Source organism: Pongo pygmaeus, chromosome X (assembly GCF_028885625.2).
Source record: "Pongo pygmaeus isolate AG05252 chromosome X, NHGRI_mPonPyg2-v2.0_pri, whole genome shotgun sequence".
Classification (NCBI taxonomy): Eukaryota; Metazoa; Chordata; class Mammalia; order Primates; family Hominidae; genus Pongo; species Pongo pygmaeus.
In genome coordinates, this window is record NC_072396.2 from 89,696,106 (window position 1) to 89,710,099 (window position 13,994).

The 13,994-nt window shown below is 37.4% G+C and overlaps 1 protein-coding gene across 5 annotated transcripts in view; it reads right to left on the reverse strand.

Annotated features, from left to right (window-relative positions):
* The window catches only part of CHM (CHM Rab escort protein), a 181,126-nt gene that overhangs the window by 24,197 nt on the left and 142,935 nt on the right, over positions 1-13,994 (reverse strand). For all 5 annotated transcript variants that reach the window (XM_054470660.2, XM_063660582.1, XM_063660583.1 and 2 more), the window contains one exon: positions 8,869-8,965. In XM_054470660.2, the coding sequence (XP_054326635.1) occupies positions 8,869-8,965 (97 nt within the window). The remainder of the gene's footprint in view (positions 1-8,868; positions 8,966-13,994) is intronic.

Here is a 13,994-nt window from a genome sequence, read left to right on the forward strand (position 1 = left end):
AATGGACACACTAGATTAGACATAAATGAAATCCAGTGTTTAAAACTACAAAAAGGCTTAAATTTTTACTGAAGAATTCCCATAATTTCTCTAAAAGCCATAATTTTGTAATAAGTATGTCCAAGTTAATTTGCTCATGAATAATATATCTTTAAAATACATTCTTTGTTAAACAATTGAACTCTAATTAAATCACCAAAGTTTACATCATTTACTTTCTATAAAATTCATTTTACAAACTTTGAGGTATGGGTACAAGTCACAAAGTCTCATTGGTCTATATTTTGATTATATTTGATTTATTCAAGTATAACTAAATCAGTTACAGTACTTGCCAATATTTGTCAAATGATTCTTCCAACAGGAAGAACAATAAGTTTATTTCATGATTTCATTATTACAGCATCAAGTTTTAGGGCAAGGGAAGGCACTTGGTTCCACTCATTTAGCAATACTGATTACATGTCTGTCACTTATACAATGGAACCAAAGTTTAAATGTAGATGTGTTTGTCCACTTGTATAGATGTGTTTGTCCACTTATTTTAAGTAATTGTTTGAAGGGAAAATAAGTCACAACAAAATCCATTTAGAGTTAATGATTTTTTAAAAATATAAAATTTACATTTAAAATTTATTCTTCTTAAACACGATTTTATTGTTTGATTTCTACAAAACCATGATCAAATGGATGATCACAAACATTTCAACATCATAATTACTACAAATATGAGAATTCCACCACATAGCTAATGTAGACATATATAAATAACAACATTCAGATAGAATGGTAAAAAGCCTTCCACCAAGAATTCTATTTGAAACAAATTCTTCTGAATATACATTTCTTTCCAATTATGAGTAATGTCAAATTCCACACATCCTTCCCCCCAAAAGTGGGATGTTATGGCACAATAAGCATATGTAGCATTTTCAGTTTTTGGTGCTTGACCTAGAAAATAATGAAATTATGTTTCTAAGTTATTCTGTAAAGAAACAATTATGTGAATTTTAAAACATGTTCTATTGTGCTCAGGATATGCTTTATTCAAAAGGTATAGGAAAGTCAAAACCCTTAAAAGAGATTTGGAAGTAAAAGTAGTTAGGAAAGAGAATGACTGTGTAACATTCTAAACTACATAATTTGCCCATAATTGGGGAGCTTAAAAAGAGAAAAATAAATGAGTTACAAACAGGTTTGGATACATAAAATAAACACAGGGTATATTTGCTTCTTTTTCTTTTTTCTGACTTGAAACAGAAAGAAAACAATAGAAAAGTAAAAGGTGGTTTAAAGCCTTCTATGAGATTATAAGGCTAGTTGTTTCAGAAGACAGACTGAGAACAGAACAACTTGCAACTATTTGTGACGTCAATGACTCTCAATTAGGGCGGCAGCAGGAAAATATACCATTAAAGTCCTTTAATGTCCAAGTTACAAATTGCTCCTGAATGTCTATGAACAGGCCAAAAGCATTAAAAAAGAAGGAGAAAAAAGAATGTAAGCTTTAATAAGAACAAGTGAATGATAAAAATATCAGTTTCTATCTCAGTGTATTTCTTAAGCCTTGTTATATATTACACATTAACTCTATTATAGCACTACTACAGTAATGAATGTTATTTTAAAAAGAATGCATACAAGATTTTTAAATGAAGATCAACTTCTCTTTTTATTGAGAACAAGGCATAGTATAAATAATAAATTGAAACTTAACTTTCTCAGTCAACCTTCCTGGTGTAAGCCTTACTATTAAGACTAAAAAACCCAAACCCAGTCCATTTGTCTAGTTTTGTGCTGATAAACTGATTAAACTACGGTGATATGGTTTGGCTGTGTCCCCACTCAAATCTCATCTTGAATTCTCACATGTTGTGGGACGGACCCAGTGGGAGGTAACTGAATAATGGTGACAGGTCTTTCCCATGCTGTTCTTGTGACAGTGAATAAGTCTCACGAGATCTGATGGTTTTATAAGAGGGAGTTTCCCTGCACAAGCTCTCTCTCTTTGCCTGCTGTCATCCATGTAACACACGACTTGCCCCTCCTTGATTCCTGCCATGACTGTGAGGCTTCTCCAGCCACGTAGAACTGTAAGTCCATTATAAACCTCTTTCTTTGGTAAATTGCCCGGTTTCTGGTATGTCATTATCAGCAGCATGAAAATGAACTAATACAGTAAACTGGTACCATTAGAGTGGGGTGCTGCTGAAAAGACACCTGAAAACGTGGAAGCGACTTTGGAACTGGGTAACAGGGAGAGGTTGGAACAGTTTGGCGGGTTCAGAAGAAGACAGGAAAATGTGGGAGAGTTTGGAACTCCATAGATAGTTGTTTAATGGCTTTGACCAAAATGTTGATAATGATATGGACAATGAAATCCAGGCTGAGGTGGTCTCAGACGGAGATGATGAACTTGTTGGGAACTGGAGTAAAGGTGACTCTTGTTATGTTTTAGCAAAGAGACTGGCAGCATTCTGCCCGTCCTACAGATCTGTGGAACTCTGAACTTAAGGGAGATGATTTACGGTATCTGGTGGAAGAAATTTCTAAGCAGCAAAGCATTCAAGAGGTGACTTGGGTGCTGTTAAAGGCATCCAGTTTTGAAAGGGAAACAGTGCATAAAAGTTTGGAACATTTGCAGCCTGACAATGAGATTAAAAAGAAAAACCTATTTCCTGAGGAGAAATTCAAGCTGGTTGTAGAAATCTGTATATATAATGAGGAGCCAAATGTTAATCACCAAGACAACGGTGAAAATGTCTCTAGGACATGTCAGAGACCTTTGCAGCAGCCCCTCCCATCACATGCCTGGAGGCCTAAGAGGAAAAAATGGCTTCATGGGCCAGGCCCAGGGCCCCCCTGCTGTGTGAAGCCTAAGGATGTGGTGCCCTGCATCCCAGCTGCTCTAGCCATGGCTAAAAGGGGCCAAGGTACAGCTCATAACTCACAACGTTATGAGTTATTAAATGCAAGTTTAAACACAATATTTCAATTTTCAAATTGGCAAAAGAGTTTTGATAAGATAATATTCAGTGCTCTTGAGGCTTTGAAGAAAACAGACATGCTTGTTTATAAACTGCCATTGGATGTGTAAGTTGGTATAACTTTGGGGGCACTTTGAGACTTTCACATCCAGAAAGAATAAAGGAGGTTATCCCGGTTTTTCCTGAGTACAGCTAAAAATCTTAGACATAATATATAAAACCAACATAGCAACACTCTGAAAGCTGGAAAGAAGAAAGCAGACTGGCTAGAGAACTTGGGACCAAAAGAGCAAAATGGCAGAGTCCCCTGGGTTTTCTTTTTGTATCATATATCTCCAAGTAAGAGCCATAGAAACTGACAACTGGAAACACCAATGAACTCAGATTTTAAAAGCCCCAACAAAAACCTACACTCTCTAGCAAAAGACCGTATCTTAGCAAGATAGAAAACTTTGAGACAATAATTGCTCTACTCCTTCCAAGCATTACTGAAAAAACAGGTCTCACTTCAGTTTAAATGGCATAACCAAAATCACTGAAAATGCTATCACAGACATGCAAAAACATTTTTGTACTACATTTATTAAAAAACATATTAGAAAACAGTATATAAAACAATATTGCATTTTATGAAAATACATGTGCATGCCCATACAAAGAAAAAAGGACAAAGAATCATACACCAAGGGTATTTATCATTATTTGGTAGAGGGATTATAGTAACTTTTCTTTTTTATATCTTCCAAATTGTCAACAGTGAACATGAATTATTAGACTGGGGATATTAAAATATGACAAATGGAAAAATAATTTACAAAACAATTTATGAAGACTATTTACAATTTATGACCAAGTCCTCAAAAGCAATTGCAACAAAAACAAAAATTGACAAATGGGACCTCATTAAACTAAAGAGCATGTACACAGCAAAAGAAACTATCAACAGAGTGAACAAACAAACTATAGAATGGGAGAGAATATTCACAAACTATGCATCTAAAAAACAACTAATATCCAAAATCTATAAAAAACTTAAATCAACAAGAATAAAACCATCCCATTAAAAAGCAGGCAAAGATTTGAACAGATGCTTCTCAAAAGAAGATACATAAGTAGCCAACAAACATATGAAAAAATGCTCAACATCACTAATCAAAAAAATTCAAATCAAACCACAAAGAGACACCATCTCACCCCAGTCAGAATGGCTATTATTAAAAATTCAAAAAATAACAGATGCTGTCCAGGCTGCAGAGAAAAGGGAATGCTTCTACACTGTTGGCAGGAATGTGAATTAGTTCAGCCACTGTGGAAAGCAGTTTGGAGATTTCTCTAAAAACTTAGAACAGAGCTACCATTCAACCAAGCAATCCCATTACTGAGTATATATCCAAAAGAAAAGAAATCATTGTACAAAGAAAACAAAATGCACTCCCATGTTCATCACAGCACTATTCATGATAGCAAAGACATGGAACCTAGGTGCCAATCAACAGCGGACTGGATTAAAAAAATGCGGTACATATACAGCATGGGATACTATGCAGCCATAAAATCAAAGAAAATCATGTCATTTGCAGCAACATGGATGCAGCTGGAGGCCATTATCCTAAGTGAATTAACACAGAAATAGAAATCCAAATATTACATGAACTCACTTACAAGTGGGAGCTAAATCTGGCATACACAAGGACATAAAGATGGGAACAATCGACACTGGAGACTCTAAAAGGAGGGAGGGAGGGAGGAAATGGCTGAAAAACTTCCTATGGGGTACTATGTTCACTATCTGAGTGACAGGATAAATAGAAGACCAAACCTCAGCATCATGCAACATACCCTTGTAACGAACCTGTGCATATAGTCCGTGAATCTAAACTAAAAATGGAAATTTGAAAAAGAATATTCATAAACATAAAATAAATACAAATTACAAAAACCATAATAGGTGCAGTTTTATTTTATATCTAAGAAGCTAACACAGATAAAAAGACATGAAAAATAGTTAAAGTGATAATAGAAAATAACAACAACTGTCATGGTCAAGATTTTCCTGTAGTACAAATCACTATATGATATGGTTTGGCTGTGTCCACAGCCAAATCTCAACTTGAATTGTATCCCCCAGAATTCCCACGTGTTGTGGGAAGGACCCAGTGGGAGGTAATTGAATCACGGGGGTTGGTCTTTCCCATGCTATTCTCATGATAGTGAATAAGTCTCAAGAGATCTGATGGGTTTATTAGGGGTTTCTGCTTTTGCTTCTTCCTCATTTTTCTCTTGCTGCTGCCACGTAAGAAGTGCCTTTTGCCTCCTGCCATGATTCTGAAGCATCCTCAGCCTATGGAACTGTAAGTCCAATTAAACCTCTTTTTCTTTCCAGTTTCGGGTATGTCTTTATCAGCAGCATGAAAACAGACCAATACAGTAAATCAGTCCCCGTAGAGTGGGGCATTGTTGAAAAGATACCCAAAAATGTGAGAGCGACTTTGGAACTGGTTAACAGGCAGAGGGTTGGAACAATTTGGAGGGCTCAGAAGAAGACAGGAAAATGTGGGAAAGTTTGGAACCTCCTAGAGACCTGTTGAATGGCATTGACAAAAATGCTGATAGTGATACGAACAATAAGGTCCAGGCTGAGGTGGTCTCAGACGGAGCTGAGGAACTTGTTGGGAACTGGAGTAAAGGTGACTCTTATTATGTTTTAGCAAAGAGACTGGCAGCACTTTGGCCCTGTCCTAGAGATTTGTAGAACTTTGAACTTGAGAGAGATTATTTAAGGTATCTGGTGGAAGAAATTTCTAAGCAGCAAAGCATTCAAAAGGTGACTTGGGTGCTGTTAAAAGCATTCCATTTTAAAAGGGAAACAGAGCATAAAACTTCAGAAAATTTGCAGCTTGACGATGCAGTAGAAAAGAAAACACATTTTTTGAGGAGAAATTCAAGCCTGTTGCAGAAATTTGCATAAGTAGCAAGGAATCTAATGTTAATCCCCAAGACCATGAGGAAAATGTCTCCAGGCCACGTCAGAGACCTTCACTGCAGCCTCTCTCATCATAAGCCTAGAGGCCCAGGAGGAAAAAGTGGTTTCATGGGCCAGTCCCCCCATGTTGTGTGCAGCCTAGGAACTTGGTGCCCTGTGTCCCAGCCACTCCAGCAGTGGCTCAAAGGGCCCAACATAGAGCTCAGGCTGTGGCTTCAGAGATGCAAGCCCCAAGCCTTGGCAGCTTCCACGTGGTGTTGACCCTGTGGGTGCATAGAAGTTAAGAACTGGGGTTTGGGAACCTCTACCTAGATTTCAGAAGAAGTATGGAAATGCCTGGATGCCCAGGCAAAAGACTGCTGCAGGGGTGGGGCCCCCATGGAGAACCTCTGCTAGGGCACTGTGGAAGGGAAATGTGGGATTGGAGGCCCCATACAGAGTCCCTATTCTGGCACTGCCTAGTGGAGCTGTGAAAAGAGGGTCACCGTCCTCCAGACCCCAGAATGATGACAGATCCACCAACAGGTTGCGCCAGGAAAAGCTGCAGACACTCAACATCAGCCTGTGAAAGCAGCTGGGAGGCAGGATATACCCTGCAAAGCCACAAGGGCGGAGCTGCCCAAGACCATGGGAACCCACTTCTTGTATCAGTGTGACCTGGATGTGAGACCTGGAGTCAAAGGAGATCATTTTGGAGCTTTAAAATTTGACTGCCCCGCTGGATTTTGGACTTGCATGGGGCCTGTAAACCCTTTGTTTTGGCCAATTTCTCCCATTTGGAATGGCTGTATTTATCCAATACCTGGACCCCCATTGTATCTAGAAGTTAATTAACTTGCTTTTGATTTTACAGGCTCACAGGCAGATGGGACTTGCCTTGTTTCAGATGAGACTTTGGACTGTGGACTTTTGGGTTAATGCTGAAATAAGACTTTGGGGGACTGTTGGGAAGGCATGATTGCTTTTGAAATGTGAGGACATGAGATTTGGAGGGGCCGGGGGCAGAATGATATGGTTTGGCTGTGTCCCCACTGAAATCTCAACTTGAATTGTATCTCCCAGAATTCCCACGTGTTGTGGGAGGGACCCAGGGGGAGGTAACTGAATCATGGGGGCCGGTCTTTCTTGTGCTAGTCTCATGATAGTGTGTAAGTCTTACAAGATCTGATGGGTTTATCAGGGGTTTCCGCTTTTGCTTCTTCCTCATTTTTTTCTTGCCACCGCCATGTTAAGAAGTGCCTTTTGCCTCCTGCCATGATTCTGAGACCTCCCCAGCCATGTGGAACTGTGATTCCAATTAAACCTCTTTTCCTTCTCAATTTCGGGTATGCTTTTATTAACAGCATGAAAACGGACTAATACACTATAAAAGGAGAAATGGTCCTCTGAGCTACTTTTCCAAAGGAAATTTAGGATTATAGCAATGTTGAAAAGTTTTCTTAACCCTCTCTGCTGGCATCAGACTTCCCACTTTTCTGCCTGACCACATGTTCCCATTTTTAAGTAGTAGCTCTACATTTCCCCACTGAAGTTTTCCTTGTGACAACGCAAAATCATTATTAGTTTTTTTGCTTCTCAGAACTCACATAACAATCTGAGTAACACTTAACGTTTACGCAAATATTTCTTTACAAAAAATATTTTTCTAGTTAATGATATTATGTCTCCCTCCTATGAATCCCTAGAGTACACTGTTTGTTACCTCTCATATTTTGCATCTTCCAGCTACTTCTGTGCTTGTTTTATCTGTTCAACTAGACTGTGAATCTCCTACGGTCAGGGGATATCTTATTCATCTTTACATACCATGAAATGCCTAGCACAATATGTTGTACTTGGTTAATAAATAGTCTTGTTCCATTAGGTGAGCAGTAAGATTATGAGCATTTCAAATCAGGCATCTCACCTTCTGCTTCTAATACTTATAGTACAGAGCTTAGGTCTAGGCACAGTGATGTATAATGTATACTTATTGACTCTTATTTACTGAAATATCCTCAAGAAATATGTTGTAGAATGCATGATATCTAATGCTGGAAACAAAAAATTTGAAACATATAAGTGAAAGAGCAGGTAAAGTAGTCCTTAACTTTAGTCTCATAAATAAACAAAATAAATTGAAAATTTATACATGAAAAAAGTTCAGTAATTGGATTTAGAATTTAGAATTCAAGGTGCTATGGTTTCAATGTTTGTGTCTCCCCACAATTCATATGTTGACATATGCAATACAAAAGTATTACCTCTTAATACCTCAAGTAGGCCCACAATGCAAAAGTTATTAAGAGGTAGGGGCTTTGGAAGATGGTTAGGTCACAAGAGCTCTGCCCTCATAAATGGGATTAGTGCTCTTAAAAAAGGGTTCAAGGAAGCTTTTTTATCCCCTTGCCTGTATGAGGACACACAGAAGGTGCCACTTATGAGGAACAGGTCCTCATCAGACACTGAATCTGCTGGCACCTTGATTTTGGACTTTCCAGCCTCTAGAATTGTGAGCAATAAATTTCTATTGTTTATTATAAGTTACCCAGTCTAAGGTATTTTTTCATAGCAGCCCAAACGGACTAAGAAAGTAGAGAAAAAAAAATTAGCAATAAAAAAAAAAATGTTATGCAACCAGGTTTTCAATAAGCTAAATAAAAATTAGAATTGAAAGTCATAAAATTCCTTAACTGGAGAACTAAAACATTATGCTTGTGAAGATTTAGCCACTGAAATGTTTATAGGTAAGGGGATGGTATGAAATGACTTACTCTATAACCATATTTTACATAAACAAAAACTGTGAATAATAAAACAGTAAGAAATCTCTACAAATACAACCTTGACAACTGTAATAACTGCCCCCTTTACCCCCTAAACAAACACAAAATACAAATACCACTCTACTATGCTTACAGGTGCCTTTCATGCATGTCATCGTTGAAGAACATAACTCAATGACCCGAACAGCAAAAGTTCCTGGTTCCTCTGCTGGCACTGTCAAAATGGAAATCTAAAAAGCAAAAATAAAGTATCAGACACAGCTGTTAGATCTCATTTTCATTCTTCTAACATTAAAATGCTGTTAACTTCTAAACTGAGTATCTTTTTCAAACATCTCTTGATGTCTGAAAAACCTATGGCTTGTTAAGGATTTAATTTTGGAACAGAATTTGAAACATATTTATGTATCATTTTCATTATTCTCATAGATAATAACTATTTTAAATATCTTTAATATTTATTAAATCCTTACTTACTATAGGTTTCTTACTATAAACTTACTATAGGTTGAGTAACCATTATCTAAATTCCAAAATACTCCAAAATCCAAAATTTAGCACCGACACGATGCTCTAAGGAAATGCTCATTGGAGCATGCTAGATTTTAGATTTTCAGATTAGGGACATTCAACCGGTACACTCCAAAATCCGAAAAAATCTGAAATCCCAAACACTTCTGGTTTCAGGCATTTCAGATAAGGGATACTCAATCTGTAGTTTCAAAGGATACAATTATGACTTCTTAGTTCTGAAATATGTGTATTTTGCTGTTTGAAATCAGACCATATTAAATCAATCTTGATTACTCATAATGGCTAAAAACAGCAGTTAGCACTAATAATTAAAGATGTTACCCATTCCAATTATATTGAAGCAAGCAGTCAAACTAAATATATATCAAAACATTTGAAAACAAACAATTTTTAAAGACTCCATTAATAAAACTAGAAATTCAGAATCAAAAGTAAAATGTAAAATTATTCTTAAGTACTATTTATTTATATGTAGTATGCTATCCTAGGCATTAATGATATGCTAGATGGCTTTATATTTAAAAACTTTAAATGATCTTCAGGTCAATGTTTTTTTTTTTTTTGAGGCGGAGTCTCACTCTGTTGCCCAGGCTGGTGTACAGTGGTGCAATCTCGGCTCACTGCAACCCCCGCCTCCTGGGTTGAAGTGATTCTCGTGCCTCAGCCTCCCAAGTAGCTAGGATTACAGGCATGCATTACCACACCTGGCTATTTTTTTTTTTTTTTTGTATTTTTTATAGAGATGGGGCTTCACCATGTTGGCCAGGCTGATCTCCAACTCATGACCTCAAGCAATCCAGCCACCTTGGCTTCCCAAAGTATTGAGATTATAGGCGTGAGCCACTGCGCCCGACCCAGGTCAATGTTTCTTTGTAGATCCTAAAGTTTCAATACTAATCCTCAATCTAATATTCATCTGAGGAAATTTTATCCTCTCACATAGAAAATACTTGTCAAAAGGGAAAAGTCCATTTGCACTTTGCCCTATAAGTGCTATGCTACGTTTTGACTGAGAATGTCACAGTGATGGCCCAAAGAGGAAACACCTAAAACAAATTTTACAATAGAAATTATTTTGATAAACATGACTATCCTACTTTTATATGCATTTCTGGCCTCAAAATGTCTCAAAAATTTATTTCTCCATGTTCCTCTTAATTCCCTTTGTTCATGACAGACAATGTACTTTGGCATTAAAGAGACAGAAGCCACTAAGACATTGAAAGTTGAACAATAGTTAAATGAGTACAACTAAAAACAGGACCATAATTGGAAAAGTACCTTAATGACTACAATAACATGTAAGGACGTCTTTTGATTTCTACGACTATCACCTTTTCTTTTTTTTAACTGAGATGCAATTAGTAACCTCCTATTACAGTACCTCCGTCACCTGAACTCTGAAAAGTTAACTGTCTCATAGAGATGATAAAAACCATCAAAAAAGAACTCCCTCAACCCTCTACTATCACTTCCATAAAATTTACCTGGACCCACACCTATTCTTCCCTCTAAGTCTCATCATTCTATCTATACCGCACAACTCAAAAAAAAAAAAAAAAGAAAAAGAAAAAAGGAGAGAAGATGAAAGAAGAAAACTCTCTACAGGGAACAAAGAAAGACAAGCAGGACACACACTTTAGACTGATCACTCTGAAGGATATGTAAAAGGCAGATTTGAAGTAGACAAGATGAGAGGCAGGGTGACCAATTACAAGTCAGAGGTGATGAGTCCCGTAACTGGAACAGTCAGAAAAGGCAGATCAAAGCAACTTTTAGGAAGTACATTGAAGGACGTGAAGTGATGAGATGTCAGAGAGGGAAGGAAGAAGTTGCCATTGAAAGTATGTCAGAACTGTTCCCAGAAGTAGGGAACACTGGATGAGGAGCAGTTTGCAGAGGGAAGATGGTGAGTTCAGTTTTGAGTGTATTCCATTTGACAGATATCCAGCAGGAAGCTTAGCATGTGGGCCAGACACTCCTGGGAGATACAGAAGTGTCTGTCACCAAGATTTATGCAGAATTGATACCATGAGACTACACCGAGTCATCTAGTGAGTATGCCCAGAGCAAGACATACTGTGGGATGAGGGAAAAACACTGAGGAGCCCTGATATTTAAGGACTCGGTAAAGGAACAAGAGCCCACTAAAGAAGTAGAGAGGAAACAGCCAGAGTCATGAGGGGAACCACAAGAGCAGTTTCATGGAAGCCAAGAGTACGACTTTCAAGAGAAAGGGAATAATAACATTGTCAAATGTACCAGAAAAGTCCCAGTAGACAAGAACCAAAAAATATCCCCTAGCTCTGACTTTTGAGAAGTTATTAATGAACTTAGCAAGAAAAAAAAGTGGCAGAAATATGAGGGTAGAAGCCAGGTTGGAGTGTTACAGAAATGAATGAGAGGTAAGGAACTGGTAGCAGCAAGTATAGACACTGTCTTGAAAATGTTGATAAGAAAAGGGAAGATAGCTAGAGATGGGGACAGAATCAAGGGAGTGGTTCCTTTTCGTTTCTATTTTTAGAACAGAAAATGCTAGTACGTATATATATATATATATATACACACACATATATACATTTTCTATTTCATATATGCTAGCATATATATACTTTCATATATGCTAGTATATATATAAAATACATATTATATATAGTATATATAATATATAATATATAACATATAAATAATATATAAGTATTATATATTATATATAACATATATAATACATATCATATGATATATAAAATACATATTACATATATTATAATATGTAATACGTATTATATATAATATACATATATAATACGTATTACATATAATATATAATACGTATTATATATTAATTATGTAATATATATTAATTACATAATATATTATATATACCAGCATATATGAGGTATATATATAATATATGTATATATGTATAATATATAGTATATATAATATGTAATATATAATATATATACTATATATTATATAGTATATATAATATGTAATATATAATATATATACTATATATATTATATAGTATATATATAATATATATACCAGCATATATGAAAGTATATATATACTAGCATATATGAAATAGTAGTATATATATATATACTAGCATATATGAAATAGGAAATGCTTGTGTGTGTGTCTGTGTCTGTTTAAAAAAAAATGGTGCCAGCAGCAGTGGGGAGAGGCTGAAGATACAGGAGAGCAGGCAATAAAGGGTGGTGTGTGTGTGTGTCAAGGGCACTTGTCAAAAGGGCTGGCTTTGAACAAGGAGGGGAGCCTCCTGATTCCTTCCTGGGCTGAAGCACACACGTGGTGGTGGGGCAGGAAGTCAAGGACTACCGTGCGTGGTGGACAGCCTCACTATTTTCAGTGAAGCAAGGTTGGTGGGGGAGGGGCAGCAGGTTGAGAGGAGCAGGGGATAAGCAGGGTGGGTAAAATCATGAAGACTTGGATTAGGCACTGAGGGAAAAGGGAAAGGGGCTGTCTGAGGCCAGTGGAAGAACTGACTGGTGGTGTGTGCTGAAGGTCCAGCTGAATAACGCTGGCACCCTCGGGTCTGTGGCATGGTTAGTGTCTGGTTGCATGGTTTTCTTAAGCAGCCATCAGTGATCCAGATGAAGATTACAGCCTGACTCAGGGATGGGATCTTCCTCTGTGGGTGTAGTGGAAGGACATGACAACATGGGTACTGAGAGTGTCAGAGAAAGAGCAATTCAGAAGATTTACTATGGGGTCTAACACAGGGAAAAGGAAAAGGGCAGAAGAGAGATGATAAACTGAAAAGAAACAGGGAATGAAGAATTGTACGTCTTAACAGACTGGGTGGGGGTAAGAGAATGAAAGAGCTGGAAGGATAGGAGCAGATTAATGCCACTATAGATTCATGACCTTCAGACTCAACTGGGCCATTAATATTGCCCAGCAATTTGACCATGAGACAGTACACTCTCCAACTCCTTATGGTGATTATTTTACATCTTTCCTTGAGCTTCTACCCATCCACATTTGCACACCCCCATTCTCAAAAGATGACCTCACCTTGTTTATAATTTAAAGAATAAATGTAACCCATAAGATGGGAATTCCCAAATCTACAAATGCATTCACCCTCTGATTTCAACGTGTCTCCTATCCCATCCAAGGGCAACATTTTTGCCTGTTCTCTGAATTTTAGCCTCCCCAGTCTTTGCCTGGACCTTGATCTATCAATTATCCTCCTCCTTACTTCGGTATCTTCACCCTCTCCCTCTCTACTGGCCTCATCCCATCAGCTGAAATATATACTAATCTTTTAAAGTAAAGAAACACCCTCTTCATCTCCACATCCCTCTTCAAAGACCAGTTCCTCTCTCTCACTCTTCACAGCTTAGCTTCCTCCAAGAGTTATCTCTATTTGCTCTCTTCACTCTTCTGCCTCCCTGGCACTCTTTGATCCACTCACAAACCTCATAGCTTACTGGGAGATACAGACAATAAACCAGTAATTGTAGGACAGTGGAGTAAGTAATATAATAGCTGCTGTACTATTTCTTCTACACGCCCATGCTCATACTTGTCACACTGAACTACAGTTGCTACTTATCAGTATCTGTATTATCCAGACTGTAAGCTATTTGAGAGCAGAGATGCTATCATAGTGACCACTATCTCCTTAGAACCCAGCAACACTGGCTGGAAGGTAAAAGGCACTCATTGTTTGCTGAATGGCTTAATGAA